At 45.6% G+C, this 15856-nt stretch overlaps 2 protein-coding genes across 2 annotated transcripts in view; one reads left to right on the plus strand and one right to left on the minus strand.

The window, feature by feature from the left end:
- Positions 1-11242, plus strand: part of LOC103804530 (chromosome unknown open reading frame, human C14orf166) — a gene marked incomplete at its 5' end in the record, with an annotated part of 12646 nt that extends 1404 nt beyond the window's left edge. Inside the window, 6 exons of the mRNA XM_009077145.1 lie at positions 64-163; positions 1972-2058; positions 3376-3464; positions 6325-6393; positions 9836-9884; positions 10889-11242. Coding sequence (XP_009075393.1) covers positions 64-163; positions 1972-2058; positions 3376-3464; positions 6325-6393; positions 9836-9884; positions 10889-11043 — 549 coding nt within the window. The remainder of the gene's footprint in view (positions 1-63; positions 164-1971; positions 2059-3375; positions 3465-6324; positions 6394-9835; positions 9885-10888) is intronic.
- Positions 11243-11441: 199 nt separating this feature from the next.
- NID2 (nidogen 2 (osteonidogen)) overlaps positions 11442-15856 on the minus strand; it is a 16156-nt gene continuing 11741 nt past the window's right edge. The window contains 6 exon segments of the mRNA XM_009077146.1: positions 11442-12189; positions 12268-12380; positions 13093-13216; positions 13968-14125; positions 14642-14813; positions 15015-15148. Coding sequence (XP_009075394.1) covers positions 12179-12189; positions 12268-12380; positions 13093-13216; positions 13968-14125; positions 14642-14813; positions 15015-15148 — 712 coding nt within the window. The 3' untranslated portion in view covers positions 11442-12178.

The raw sequence follows: 15856 nt of genomic DNA on the forward strand, positions 1-15856 counted from the left end.
AACTGTCTTCTATGCATACAGGTCAGTAACAGCTGTTTGTTTGCTCTTCTCTTTCCTCCTCAGTACATGAAGGATGTGAACTGTCCTTTTAAGATGCAGGAACGACAGGAAACAGTGGATTGGCTTCTTGGCTTGGCTGTTAGGCTGGAATATGGAGATAATGGTAGGAGGGGATTGATAGCAGATTTCCAAATGGGAGGGAAATGTGGGTTTCAGTTTGATTTCATGGAATCTCAGAAAGTTTTGGGCTTGAAGAACCTTAAAATTCATCTCATCCCACCCCCTGCCGTGGGCAGGGACACCTTCCACTAGCCCAGGTTGCTCCAAGCCCCATCCAGCCTGGCCTGGAACACTCCCAGGGATGGGGCAGCCACAGCTGCTCTGGGTAACCTGTGCCAGTGCCTCAGCACCCTCACAGGGAAGAATTCTTTCCCAATATCCCATTTAGCCCTGCCCTCTGGCAGTGAGAAGCCATTCCCTGTGTCCTGTCCCTCCATCCCTTGTCCCAAGTCCCTCCCCAGCTCTCTTGGAGCTCCTTTATATCTTATATAAAGAAGTAAAAGCTTATGTTGTTCTGTGCAGGGACTTGGATGGGTTTAACTGGGAATGGGAGAGCAGCTTCACTGAATTCTGTGGGACTAAATACAGGAATAATGTTACTCACAGGCAGTGCAGGAGGGATCTGATAGTCCCATGTTTGTGCCTGTGCTTTAATTGCTGCTGCTGCAGATGTCCTTGTTTCCTGCTTTTTCTTTGGAGAGCTCCAAACAGTTAGCAGGGATGCTCAGCCTGTCCTGGTTTCCTCTGTGGTGCCTGAGACCATTCTGACTGACATCAAATGGGATTCACCTCTCTGAGAATTCTGGGATCTGCATTCCATTGCTCCCAGATGAGCTATAATCCCTGCACGGAGGGAGTCAGTGCACTGTGAGTTTGGTGATGTCACCTGTCACCCACCACACTGTCACCAGATGCCATGGGCAGGGACACCTTTCCCTAGACCTATTTTTGTCCCATACTCCAAGGAACTGGTTCTCTCCAGCTCCCATGGGACTGTACTATCATAATTCCATGTAATACTTTTCTTTCTGGATATAGCAAACCCCATTGTATATATTTATCCCCTTTTCCCTCTGGGATTGCCTTTATGAGAACTTGCTCTAAAGTACATTGAATGTGATCTCGTTGGTACTACATTTATTGGAAAAAGTTATTCTTAGCCCCTGTTTTACAGGGAGCAGATCCAGAACCCTTGGGAACTAGGACAAGGTTATGAACAAGTTGAGTTCAATCTCCACAGCCACGGCAGTTTCATCTCCTGCAGGGCTGAGCTCTGCCCAGGTCAGGGATAGAAACCCCTGCAATCTGCAGAGCTGCTTCTCAGTTCATCATGAGGGACAAAGTTTACTGCCTGTGCCTTGGGGTTACATGAAGATGAAGAAGTGAGAAGATTTCCATCCTCAAAAGGCTTGCAAAACACCTGTGTGGTGATGAATTCTGCAGTCTGTAAAACCAAGGCTGAGCTGGAAATGTGTTAGCTGCTGATCAGAACCAACATCAGTCTGTAGCTCCTGAGCCCTACACACACTCCTGACTGAGGCAGAGGTGGCTGAATGATGGATTTTAGAAGTGGTAGAACTGTGAGGTGCAGCTTGTTCAACCTTCTGGGCTGAAGCCTGCGGGAAGAGCTTTAATCAAGAGCATTGTGCCCTACATAAGTGTGGAGCATCCTTTGAGGCTCCTCTGGGATAGCTCTCTGCAGGTGGGAGCTGTTAGGGAAGCTCCACAGAGTGGCAGCTTTTGGGAACATCAATAGAGAGCTCCAAAACATGGATTTATAAGCCCAAAAAGCTCTTGGGTAATTACCACACCCAAAAAACTCCACTTACAGCAAACTACAGCTTACTGTTAAACTTTGTTGGTTCTGTCGTTAGCTCTAATGATGTTCCTGTTTCCTTCTTCATTGAACAGCTGATAAGTACAAGGATTCTACCCCTGATGGTGCTAAAAATACTGACAACACAGCCAAAAATGCAGAACCACTGATTAACCTGGATGGTAAGTAACAGGGAGAATCCTCTTGTGTTCCATGGCCTGTGTGTGACTGTGTTCCATGGTCTGTGTGTGCCTCAGGTTTGAAGCTGTTCAATCCTGTGAGGCAGATTTTTACAGCCTAATTTAAGGCTTCAGGAGTGCAGAGTTCATAGATCATAGAGTCAACCAGGTTGGAAGAGACCTCAAAGATCATCGAGTCTAACCCTACCGTGGTTACTAGACCATGGCACTAAGTGCCACATCCAGTCTCATCTTGAAAACCTCCAGGGATGGTGAATTCACCACCTCCCCTGGCAGCATATTCCAATGCCTGAAGATTTTACAACTGCTTAAAGTGCCTCTCTGTAAGGCACTTTGAGGTGTTTGCACTTGTCTGTCTGTATTCATGCTGAAGGGAAGAGGAACTGCTCCATGTGAATTCCAGGCCTGGATGTGAGCTTCTCCTCCCCTCTCCCCTTTTCCCTCTCCCCCTCTCCCCTCATAGGAAAGGCAGAATGAGGTGCCCAGAGACTGGATCAGGTATGATTAAGTAGGAAGGGCTCTTATCAGGCACCAAGGAAGCAGCTGAAGGGTGTTTTTACCTTAACAGCTTTGCAGAGAGCTCTATAAATCTTAAGTACTTTGTGTGGGTTAGGGAGAAATAGCAAAATATCTTAAAAATTGAAAGAAATCCAAGAAAATATAATGTCAGACTGTTTGCTTCAATCCTGCCCCATATTTCATATTGGTTCAGTCTTCCCCAACTCTCTATCTCATCATAATTTGCTTTTTTTTTTTGCCTACAAGGCACATTCACAACAAATGGGAATGCTGGAAAAGAGCTACTAAAATGAACCCTAACTTAACCCTAAATCCCCCAAGGTTTTTCCCATTCCTCCTCCATAAAGACAGCTAGGAATTGCTCCTGCCCTGCCCAGCAGGCACAGCTCTGCCCTGCACTGATCCAAATGTATAACAGAGAATTCTAGCATGGGACTTGCTGTATTTTCCAAGACTTCACCTGGTTATGGAGCTCAGTGCAGGCTTTGATTGCTCTGTGGCCATACTAAGTGGTTGCTCTCTGCTCTGTATCCATAGCCATGGAGTTGTAAAGGGTGGAAAAGCCCTCTGAGATCATTGAGTGCAACCTTTAACCCATCACCACCAAATAGTGTTCCCAAGTGCCACATCCACATGTGTTTTGAGCATTTCCAGTGTTGGTGATGAGTTGCCGTTGGCCATTCTTGAAGCAATCCCTGACTGGAGTCAGAAAGCCAATTCTGTGCTCTGGAATCAGTTAAATTATTGTCTGTCTTTAATGCTAGTTGTTATTTTTTCCAGTGAATAATCCTGATTTCAAGGCAGGAGTGATGGCTTTGGCTAATCTGCTGCAGATTCAACGACATGATGATTACTTGGTAATGCTCAAGGTGAGTTTCCCACTTTTCCCACCTCCTTCCTTCCTCCTTTTCCCCAGTGTCTAACAGCTTGAGGTGCAGATTTCCTGATAACTATTTTTCAGCCACAAATAGAAAGTCAAATTAATCCTGCAAGAGCCTTTTCAAGCAGATAAGGACACAAAATGTAAATCATGGAAATTCATGAAGGGATAATTATCCTGGTAAACAGTTCAGTTGTAGCTGAGTTTCTTAGGAACATGCTCAGAGGAGAAAGTTGTGTTCCAGTGCTAGAAATTAAAAGAAATTGGAAAACAGAGAAGCTAAGTGATGTTTTCAAACAAACAGCCAAGGGAAAAGCCACAGGTGAAAGTTTCCTCCTCCTTTTAGTCCTGTGAACTGTTTACTCCTTGTGAGTAAACTAAGTTCAGTTTTGACAATTAATTATGGCTTTTAAATGTAGTAAATAGGCTAATTAATTTTCTAAAGCATCTTTTCTATGCCCTCAAGAAAATTTGTGACTTGCTGGTGGAACTCTGTACATTTTTTGGGTCGAAACTGTACTATGTTTTTTAAATACACTTATTTATGAGACTGTAGCAATCCTGAGTTCCTCCTTGATCATGTCATAATAAGGTTAGCACCTAAATAAACTCCTATCACTGAAAACACAATAAGGTCCATTCTTGACAGTAGCTGTGATATTTAGTAAGTTTATTTTTGAGAAATGAAATGGGAAATATGACTATTGAGGTGTATTTAGTGTGAGTCTGTAATAGATATATTGAAGGAGTATTATGGTAGTTTGGTTTCTTAAGGAATTGTCAGCCTGCAGTTATCCCATTCCCATATGGTATTTGGGTTTTGGGAAGCCAAAATAACCTTTGAACCCTTCATCAGTCTTTAAAGAGCAGTGAAGGTCTTATGTCAAACTCCTACCAAAAAAACCAACCTAAAATCCTACCAAAATCAGTGCAAAGGGATATAAAGCGGAGAGAGGAGATCCTGGGAATGGTGATGTTGAAGATCTGCAGTATGAGCTCAGCTCTTACCAGATAAAGATGCTTCAGGTGGTCATAGAGGATTGGTTCAGGGCTGGAAAACTTTACTGGCTCCATCAGATTTGGTTCTGGCAGCTGGAAGAGGAGCAGGGGGATGCATAAATAGGTTTATTCTTCTGTCATATTTCTACATTTCTAGTCTGTTTTTCTTTCAGGCAGATGTGGTTGGACAAAACCAGCCTGAATTTTCTTGCTGTTAATTACACTGGGAACAGATTCTTGCATGAAATCCATGTTACATGAGCAATAATGATGCCAGTTTTCAGGTTTGAGGGTGTTGAAAGGTGTCAGTGAAACTCTGTATCACAGCAATCAGGTTTGCAGAGAGAATTATGATCCCAGTTCAGGTTTGGACACTTGGTGGGTTCTCAGGGAGAGCCAGAGGGTGCAGGCACACCACAGACATCTGGCCAGAGTGAGCAGAGAGAGATTTAGTCTCATTTTACTCATTTAAATCTGGCAAGTTGATCAGAAAGCATCTGTGTAACACAGTTGGATATCCATTCCCTAATGCAAAAGGCACTTGGAATTCTCTTACACAAGGTCTGGTTTCACTGCTGGAATTTGCTGTTAAACCTCCTCATCAAATGATTCTTTTGTCCAGGCTACTTCCTGCAGTTAGGAAGATTTCTAGAAGTATGTAGTTGCAAATTTCTAGTATCATCTCTGCTTTAATCATGACCAAAACTGGGAGAAGTCTTGAGGGAGGAACACGAAGCAGTGAAGCTGCTTCTGTCACTTTTGGCTGCTCATCAGGGAAAGTCTGAGGCGTGTGTTTGACAGACCTTCTTTCCTGTGGAAATCTGCCTGCATGGTATTCCTGCAGTTATTTTTAGAGGCATTTCCAGCTGTAGGTATCAGTGACTGATAACTCTGATACCATTCCATCCTATGTGCTGGAGCCAGGAAAAACAGATGAGCAGCAGGAGTCAGAGTCAAGGCTGTTCTTGTTTCTCAGTCTCAAATTCATTCCTTTCTGCTCTGTCTTTTTTAATCCTGACTGGGTGGCCTCGCTCCAGGTTGGGGAAGGTGCTTCAGCACCTCCTGAAAGATGCCAAGAGCAGAATTCCTTCCTGAGGAAACTGCAGTGTTAAAGGTGTGAGATCTTCGTGGTGCTGCTTCCTTGGGATTGTGAACAGCTCATTCTGGAATCATAGATTTATTTAGGTTGGAAAAGATTTTTAATTTTAGTCCAACCATTCCCCAGCACTGCCAAAGCCACCACTGCCATGTCCCCAAGTGCCACATCCACATGGCTGTTAAATCCCTCCATGGATGTGACTCTACCACTGCCCTGGGCTGTGTGTTCCAGACAGCCCTTTTGGGGAAGAAATCTTTCTGATATTCGATCTAAATCTCCTCTGGCACAACTTGAGGCTGTTTCCCCTTGTCCTGTTCCTTGTTCCCTGGGAGCAGAGCCTGACCCCACCTGGCTGCACCTCCTGTCAGGGAGCTGCAGAGAGCAATAAGATACCCCCAGAGGCTCCTTTTCTCCAGGCTTAAAATCCCAAGTTTTCTGGACTATTCCTAGTACTTTGCAGTTTCTGGCCCAGCAGTGGCTGAAATTATTTGTGCAAAATTAATATCTTTGTCTGTTCTGGTTAAGCTCCTTTCCTGCAGCCAAGGAGGCTGTGCCTGTGTAAGATCCTCTGTGCCAGGAACAGTTTTAAGTGAACAGGTTTGAGGGCTGAAAGCCTTTTCCTAAAAACTCCTGCACAAAACTGGCTTTAAGTTTATGCTGGGTTATAATTTTGGCTTCTTGCCCCTCAGAATTGCTGAGAAATGCATCAAGACATGAATTAATTCCTCTCTCCTTTCCATGTTTCTCCTAGGCCATTCGCATTTTGGTTCAGGAACGCTTGACACAGGATGCCATAGCCAAGGCCAGTCAGTCCAAGGAGGTTTGTATACACCCTGCATGTGTCCAGTGTTAATTATTCCATGCCAATTAAGGAAGAGAAATGTCTGTCCCCTCAGCCAAAACCAGTTCTGTATTAACACTTCATTTAGGAGAGTGGTGGGAGCTTCCGTTCTCCTCACCATCCTGGTCCTAACAGATCCCAAGGGTTATGGAGAGCAGCAAGCAAAGCTCTTTGTTCCAGTTGAATACAGATATATCTACCTCTATGATATATCATGGGATAGCTCTTCCCTTAGTTATTTCCCAGAAGATTATCCTGACTATTGAGTACAGCAGGTCTAGAGTATGTTTAGAAATGTATGACCTGCTTTTCCTTGGAATTGGCTGCATAACCAGGTTGAAACATGCCTTGTATGGAGTGTTTCTCCAGTTTCTTCATATATGCTCCTCATGTGTTTGAGGAGTGGTGTTGGATATCCAGCTCCTCCCTGCTCTCTTCCCCAAGAAAAGAGATGGTGCAGGAAAATTCTGCCCCTAAACAATTCTTTTGTAACCTCAAGCTACAAGTTGTTGGGATGATATTCCAGGGGGTGCCTGTGGGTTTTCAGGTTGTCATTCCTTCAACATTCCACTTTCCAGCTCGTCCCTCTGGCCTTTGGCACAACAGCTGCTGGCACTGAGTTCTGGACAAGCCTCACCTGGTCTGCAGGTGGCTGTGTGCAAGTATCCCTGGATTTTTCCCAGTTTGACTGGATGTGGTCAAAGAGCTCAAGCTCCTTCATCTTCCCTGGCAGCTGCTCGGAACAGTCTGTGATTTATTATCATCACACTTGGTGTTTTCCAACTGGGAATCACAGGTGCTCTGAGCTGCAGTGTAGGAATTGCAGGAAGGATTAGAAGAGTAAATCAAAGCTTTGGACTTGCGTATCCATAAAAAGTGTTACAAGAGCAGGAAAACAGGAAAACAACTGAGGCTGCTGCTGCCTCATTTTAGGTTCTGTAAGTGATGTTAAGAAGAGCTTTTCGCTCTTGTTTACATGGTGCACAGCTGGATGCAGGATCAAAATGGGATTTTCTGTTTCTTAGGCAGAACTGGATTCTTTGAGGGATAATCAATGAATTCCTGATAAGGAATTGTTTATATTCCATAAGTCTTCAAAGCATCCTCAGATTGAGGTGTCACTGGCTGTGATATATGTCACTGGGAGTGTGTTCTCCTTAGGAATGCTAAAATTCCAGGGAGGTGGTGAAAAGCAGGGGATTAAAGGCAGGAAAACAGCTTTAGCTGTGCCAGCAGAGATCATCAGACATCACAATATGTCAGGTGAATGAAGAGAATGTCTTCAGAGCAGAGGGCGCAGCTGGGCTAATGGATAAAAACAGGAAAATTAGAGCTCTGCTGCTGATTTTGGCTTGTTAATGGCCAAAACATTGATCACTGCCACTTTGTGTGCTAAGGAACAGGTTATAAATGTGTGGCTGCTGCGTGGCAGGCAACTTGATACACAAAATACCATGTGTTGCATTCTTGGCAGCAGCAGGATAGAATGGGGCAAAGGTAAAATAGACACAGAAATGTTCTCTGAAGGATGTGTATCAGGCTGGTGCTGAGGCAACTTCCACTGCTGTGGCTGAGGTTCAAATGTACCAGATGAAATGAGATTTAGCTTGTAGGGGGTGTCAAGGTGCAGTTTGCAGGGTGAGGTATCACTGATCTATGTGTTTTAGATGACATTTGACAATTCAGTGTGTTCAGGTTGATCCTGAAAAGGTTCACAGCCTCATAAGCTTTCCTTGCCTGATGGGTGTATCCAGGTAGGATCAAGTACAGCAAATTTCCTTCAGGATCACTTCAGTGAGGCTCCTAAAGGCAATGCCTGAGGCATATTTAAAAGCACAGCAAAGTGGTTACATTTTCCCCCTGCTTTGAAATCCAGAAACTCTTTCACTCCCAGGGAAGCTGCTTTTAACACTTCCAGTTACAGAGGGGATTGCTGTGATAGTCAGGACCATTGCAAGTGTTTTGTGCAGCACTTAAATTACAGTTTGGGGGAATTAAATTACTTTTCTGGGGAATTAGGCTGGAAATGGAGTCTGTGTAGGTAGAGATGTAAAGATGCTCTTCATTTCTCTCCCTGTCTGAAGCTGCTGTGCAAAGGAGCTTGTGGTGGTAGTTGTATAGACTGAGAGGCTCTCAAAGGCAGTTGCCACCACCCAAAAAGGTGGGAGGAAGGCAGGGCAGGGAATGCTGTGCCACCAGGTGACACTGTGGTCACTCAGTGTTGGAGGAATGGCCCTGGGGAACGCATCCACCAAGAACTGACTGGGGAAAAAAACACCGCAAAAAGAACAGCACAAGTTTTCCTGCCCCTGTGAGAACACACCAGGCTGGCAGGGTGCTCTTTGCAGCCTAAAGGATAATCCTGATTTCCTAAGAAATCCATGTAGGAAGTCTGATATTACTAGAATCTTTTTTAAGTAGCATTTGTGGCCTTTTTTGTCATCAGTTTTAGCAGTGGAGATGTACTTTCACATTGCAGTTGAACCATAAAGGCCATGGAAAAGAACCTTTTGTAAATGGGGTAACTAATGAGTTCCAGGTCCCCATTTTATATTTAATGTGTGTTTTGATCAACTCAGATTTTTCTTTTCACATGTCTCTAAAAGCCTTTAAACAAAATCCTCACTGATGAGAAGCTTTACAACTCCATCCCTGCAGAAACTAATGGTATTGAACCTGACTCTTTCTGTTGTGTTGAAACAGAACTGTTGAAAAAAAGCAAAAGTCTAAGATTTGCAATGTTTAAATCTGACTTTAAGTGCATGTTGAACCGTGGGGAGTAATTATTTAGTGTGACCAATCCTCTGCAGCTGGAGAGGGCAAAGGAAACTGAGCACTGCTTATAAATGACCACTAATAAACTATGCCTTGTAGTGTTTTAATAGAGCAAGTGTTTAGAAAAATGAATGTTTAGCTTTATTCCTAACACTTGAGCAAATGCTTCTGGGGCTGTTTGTGGGAGGCTGTGAGCTCAGAGCTTGAGAAATCACTTGATAACAGAGGAGTTTTTTGCAGCTCCTTGGAATCAACCAGTGCTTAAAAACTGGCACGAGTTTGTAAGAAAGCCCAGTTTGTGCAGGGTTTTTGTTTGTCTGGGAAGCAATGCTGCTGGATTGGGTGTTCTCTCCCAGCCCTGCTGTTGTTGGCCTTTTAAGGCCTGAATGCAGACAGTGTGTGTCCAATGGGGTTTGCTTGATAACTCAGGGGATTCTTAACCAGGAAGGTTTGTCTTTAATAACACTCTTGAGTTTGATATTTCAGGACACAAAAGGACTTGTATAATCAACCACAATGATTTCAAAGTTGTCAAATATAAGCAAAACTCATGTGCTTTCCTCCAGTGTTACCTGCTCTATTGATTGTATTTACCAACACACAAAGTGCCATTTCTAACTGTATCTTGATGTTTTTCCCTTGAAAGGGTCTGCCCGTGGCTCTAGAAAAGCACATCCTTGGCTTTGACACGGGAGGTAAGCACTTCTCTCTAATACCACTTTTAAACAGCAACATTTGCCTTTGACAAAGTCTGTTACTGTCAAACACATCTTTGATGTGCACAGTGAGAAAACCCTGGAGCAAAGGAATTTCTCCCTTCCAGCTGGTTATTTATGAGCTCTCCTCAGCATTTCAGTTTGGAACAGCAAAGCAGAAATCTGAGCTGTGGAATATGTTGGTTTAGAGTCATGTTTAACTCACAGCTTTTAATGGCAGCCATGTCTGGCTGCAGCAGAGGGATGAATCCTGCTCCTGGTAAATCCTGCTGCTACCAGCAGAGGACATTGTGCTACTTCCATGGCTTTTAATTTACCCAAAATCTAGCTGAGGCAGCTCAAGTTGGCATGAGCTGATAGATCATTGCTAAGCAGTCCCCAGGTGCCTTCACTTTCACCTCATGTCACCTAAATCACTGCTCAATGCTCCATACTGACCTAGTGGGAGGTGTCCCTGTCTATGGCAGGGACTGGAATGAGATGATCCATAAGGTTTTTCCAACCCAGACCAGTGTTAGATTCTCTGATTCTCTGTCCCAACCCTGGATTTGGAGTGCAGTATACCAACCTTCTAGTAGAAGGTGTTCCTGCCTATGGAGGGGGTGGAATGAGATGATCCTTAAGGTCCTTCCAACCCAAACCAGTCTGGGATTCTCTGTCCCAGCCCTGGGTTTGGAGTGCTGCATACCAGCCTTCTAGTGGGAGGTGTCTCTGCCTATGGCAGGGCGTGGAATGAGATGATCTTTAAGGTTCTTCCAACCCAAACAAATGTTGGATTCTCTGATTGTCTGTCCCAGCCCTGGGTTTGGAGGCTGCATGAAGCTGGGTGAGGTTTTGAGGACACCCCATAGCAGCAGTTTCCGATTTCAAATCCAGAAACCACAAGCAGGAACCAAGTGCAGAGCATTAAGCTTTCCTTAAGCCCTTCCTGTCAGCTGAAAATGACTGATGAAATGCAAACTTCTCTTTCTCCACTCCCCCAGATGCTGTTCTCAATGAAGCTGCCCAAATTCTCCGACTGCTGCACATAGAGGAGCTCCGAGAGCTGCAAACCAAAATTAATGAAGCCATTGTAGCTGTTCAGGCCATTATTGCTGACCCCAAGACTGACCACAGACTGGGCAAAGTTGGGAGATGAAGGGAGGAAAGCTTTTAGCCTGGTGTGTAGTTAGAACAGTTAGGAACCACGTACAACTCTCCTCTGGCATGCAGTTTGCAATGGGATTATTTTACTGTTTGGAAAGCAAACAGGAAATTGAATTCTGACTTCTAATGAATTAGCTTTTTTTTTTCCTTGAAATAAATGAAATTGGAGAAAATAGACAAATTGTTCTGATTAGCTCTGAGTTGGTAAATATGATGTTTTTCCTATTATTTTTTTTTTTGCCTTTTGCATTGTATTTGGCTTTGTGGTGAGAGAGGAGTGTTACATAAATCCCTCTGTGCTGAAGTCCTGCCCTGGGAACAGCTTGCTCCTGCCTTGTTTGCTGCTTCCCCTACCACTGCAACATTTCAAAACTAAACCCAAAGGGAAACTTGAACCAACCTTTTTATTCAATTATTGAAGTAACCTAGAAAAAGTGAAGCATTACAACGTTACTGGTATCTCTGAACATGTATTGGTCTACACTGGGAAGGTTTATGAAGGCACTTAGAAGAACCAACAAGCATGAACAGATCACTTCTAGCATATTCTTCTAATATAAATACTAAAAGACATGCATTGAGGCAGTGGTGAAAACACAGAATCATCTCCTGGAAGATCTTCAATGCCTTTGCCATATCACATCCCTGTTCTGCACCTTTTTGGAGCACACACAGTCTGTCTTCAGGGCTGTAGATTACTTAGACCCAGCAAGATTCTGCATCCAAAGCTCCCCAGAGGCACTGATATTTTTGGGATCAAAGGACCTGTTGGTCAGATTGTCAAAACTGTTAAAAATGTTTCCATTCTTCTTCCAATAAAAAGATTTGAGTAAAAAAAAGCTACATTTGAAATCTGCTTAAGAGTTCCAGGAATGGCCTAAGAATCACAAGCCCTTTTTTTTTTTTTTTTTTTTTGGCAATATATCCATGTTTTCCACTTGTTAAAAAAATACAGTAGTAAAGTCTTGAGGTAATAACTATGACAAAATACTTGATAATCTTTTGCAGGAAAGCAGGTGCTCCATTGGCCTTGGAAAAGGGCTTTTTCCCCTTGTATGCAGTGACAGTTCTCTGGGTCTGAAGTCCTTTTGGGTGCAAAGATTGTTGTTTCCTCCACACAGGAGTTGCTATTTCCTGGCTGTGGGGAGAAAGGGGTGTTTTTAGTGTGTCAGTCACCCAGAAGTCACAAGGGAGTGGGTTTTGGGATGGGTTTTACCTCCAGGGCAATAGGGATAAACTGCTGTTATTCCATAGAGATGGGATCGCTGCTCTGGAAGATACTCATCAGTGAAGGCACCAGTTTCTTTATTTACAGCTATCACCCCATCCCTGGAGAGAAAAAAAAGGGGGAGAAATGCTTTATTCACCTATGAAAATTGCTTTTTTTCCCCTCTCTATGTGCATTTAAGAACAGAAGCAGCTAAAAAGGTTGGTCTGAACACCTGCAGGACAAGTGGAAGGAAATTTGCCTCATAAAATCTCCTTCCAGCTCACTTAGTGCATTTCTCTCTGGTGATGCAGCCACAAGAAATGGCCTTCCAAGGAGAGATTATCTCCCTGAGAGTCTCTTCCAAGCGTGACAAGCACTTAAGTGTTTGTTGTAATCTACGATTCGATGGGAGTTTGAGAGCTTCCAGCTGGAGTGGGAAGAGAGACAAACTCCTGATGCCTTGGGCCTTGGGTGGTTGGGCAGAGGGAACAACTGAGGACAGAATCTTTGCTTCAGAGAATTGTGCCAAGTTTTAGTTAAGGAAAAAAAACCCGACCACTATTTCTGTCCCTCCCAGGGAGCTGAGGCTGTGTCTAAACAACTCTTCTGTGCTGAGATTTACAAGCAAGTGTTGCTGAACCCAAGTTCAGCTTTCTAGAGGCCCAACAGAGCTCTGGTGAGGCTTCGGGGTTTGAGAGCACACTGAGGACAGCCTTTGTTTTCCCCCTCTGGCACAAAACCCCTCCAAGAGAGCCATGGAGGCTGTCTCCCAGCTGTTCCAGGGAGCTCAGCATTCCCAGCCACACAACCGAGTGAGTTCTCTTTCCTCACCGTCTCCAGTCTGTGTAGTAGAAGTGATTGGCATAGCTGATGATGCTGAAGGGGTAGTTGAGGTTGTTCTGGATGACTCTCCGGCCTGTGCCATCAGGGAATGTGCATTCCAGGTGCTTCGTTCCTGTTCAGGCACAAGATACTCATCAGCCCACAAAAAAACCCCAAAACCATCAAATATATCCTTTGCATTCACTGCATTTTAAACAGCTTCTCAGATAAGGATGTAGAATCATAAAATCATTTAGGTTGGGAAAGACCCTTAAGATCATCGAATCCAACCATTCCCCCAGCATGGCCAAGGCCACCACTAACCATGTCCCCAAGTGCCACATTCATGGCTGTTAAATCCCTCCCGGGATGTGACTCCACCCCTGCCCTAGGCAGTGTTCCAGTGCTTGCCAGCCCTTTCTGTGAAGAAACTTTCCCTAATCTCCAATCTAAACCTCCCCTGATGTATTTTGAGGCAATTTCCCATTGTCCTATCACTTGTTCTCTGGGAGAAGAGACTACAAAGATTCCTAAATAAGAAACAAATGACTCTTCCTAAGCAACCTGGTGTGGATATGCCTTCCTTAGGAGTGTGAGGGGAAATAAATGAGTGTATTCCTGGTGAGGGAGTGAGATACCATCCTACATCCCTCAGCCCTGTGGCACCTTACCTTTCAGCTGATGAGCCACCTCAGCCTAAGACCTCAGCACTGCCAGGGACCTGCCTGACCACCCTTTCCATGAATAAATGCTGCCTAATATCCAACCTAAACCTCCCCTGGCACAATAGGAAAGCCCAGAGGTAGCAATGGGCTAATGACACATACAAGTTTTCCCCTCAAGGCTTGGTGTGTCATGCTCTGCTCCATCCTTGGTGCTGTTACCTGCATCTGCCCAACACAGCAGCTTGGAGAAGGGGTCAAATGTCAGCCCATTGGGCAAACCAATGTCTGTGTTCACCAGGACCCTCCTGTTGGCTCCATTGACAGTGGCAGTTTCAATTTTGGGGGCTTCACGATTCCAGTCCGTCCAGTAGAGATTGCTTGGGAAACAACGAACAAACAGGACACACAACAGTAAGGAGTGGTGGGATATTATCCCTTTGTTACTCGTCAGGAGTGAGGCCTGGTTTCCCTCCTATCAGTGCCTGAAACATCTTGATTTGATTTGGCAAAACCTCTGAAAGCAAAGCAGAATGATATCAAACATGTTTATGACCCAAACTGCAGCTCCTAGACGAGGGTGAGTCTTAGGAGTAGCACATTTTGTATCCCAACAGCACCCTAGAGGCACAGCTTGTGTTTCCACATGCCAGGAGTGTTTCAAAGCCTTGAAAAATAATGTCCATCCTGATAGCCTGAAACAGCAGCTTCAGCCAAATCCTGAATTATTAAAGACAAGAAGAGATGGGAAACAGAGCCAATGCCTCCTACAGGGTGTGCAGCGAAGGAGAGCTGCTCCCAGGGTCAGGATGGAGCCTTGGCATGGCCATATGTGTACAAATCCTGCCACTTGCAAAGCCCTGTGTGGAAATCCTTGTGGAGCTGGTGCTGCTCACCCTCGGACAGGGTCCACGGTGATGGCGCGGGGGTTGACGAGCTCCGTGTCGAAGAGGACGCGACGCTCGGAGCCATCCAGCCGGGCCCTCTCGATCTTATCCAGCCCACTGTCTGTCCAGAACATGGCTCTGCGCAGGTGGTCCACAGCCAGCCCCTCGGGGCTGATAAGCCCTGATGGAGAGATGGCCACAATCAGTGGCTGGGGACACACTCAAGGACAAGTCATGGCGCTCCAAGCCGCCTGACCCAACACCAAAGGCTGGGAGCGTGGATGGAGTGCACCAAGGACAGCCCTAGAGCTGTGCTGGGCACAGAGAGGTGTGAACCCACTGTGGTGGCTTTGGGCAGGTGTCACCGGGGGTGGGAACACACCTGAGTTGATAATGGTCTCTGGCTCAGAGCCTGGCTCCAGGCTGGCACGGCTTATGGTCCTCCCAGCCACGTCTGTCCAATAGATCATCTTCTCCCGGCAGTCATAGTCGATCCCCACCACAATGGAGCCCTGATAGGGGTGGGAGAGGGACACAGAGTGAAATCCTGCCAGGAGTCTCAGTGACCATCCTTATCCCACCAGCCAGCACTGGGAGTTGCCCAGGGCATGCTGCAAGAGAGGAATGACACTCAAATCCCATTTTTTTCCAGCAAAAGCCAACTCCTGCGGGTTCTGACTGCACCCTCCCAGCTGAATCCTGCAGCAGAGGTTTTCAGGCCAGCTGGAGCAGGCACACACCCATGGCCAGATGGGTTTGAACCCTTCAGTTCAAGGAGAGGCTGCTCCAACAGCAAAGCCAGCAGGAGGAATGACCTTCAGGAGGGGGAGAGGGAATACTTGGCATGGTGTTTCACTTCCCCAGAGTGCAGGGAGGGTCGTGGCCCAGCTTTCAGCGTTCCTCTCCCTCGTTCTGGCCTGGCTGGAGATGCACATGGCCATGCTCCAAGAGGAGTCTGAGGAAGGGAAAAGGCAAGTCTGGAGAAGAGCCGTGCAGCTGGCAGCTTGGGGCTGGGTCTGATGCTGAGGAGCTCTGTGACCACTTGAGCTTCCCTTTACGAGCAGTCCCAGGTCTGGGACCTGTCCCTGTGCTGGGGACAGCTGGAGGGAGAGGTGAGAGCACTCCTCCTCCTTAGAATCCCAGAGTGGTTTGGGTTGGGAGGGACCTTAAAGTTCATCTCATTCCACCCCCTGCCACAGGCAGAGGTACCTTCCACCAACCCAG

Source organism: Acanthisitta chloris, unplaced genomic scaffold, assembly GCF_000695815.1.
Source record: "Acanthisitta chloris isolate BGI_N310 unplaced genomic scaffold, ASM69581v1 scaffold21736, whole genome shotgun sequence".
In the NCBI taxonomy this organism is placed as follows: domain Eukaryota; kingdom Metazoa; phylum Chordata; class Aves; order Passeriformes; family Acanthisittidae; genus Acanthisitta; species Acanthisitta chloris.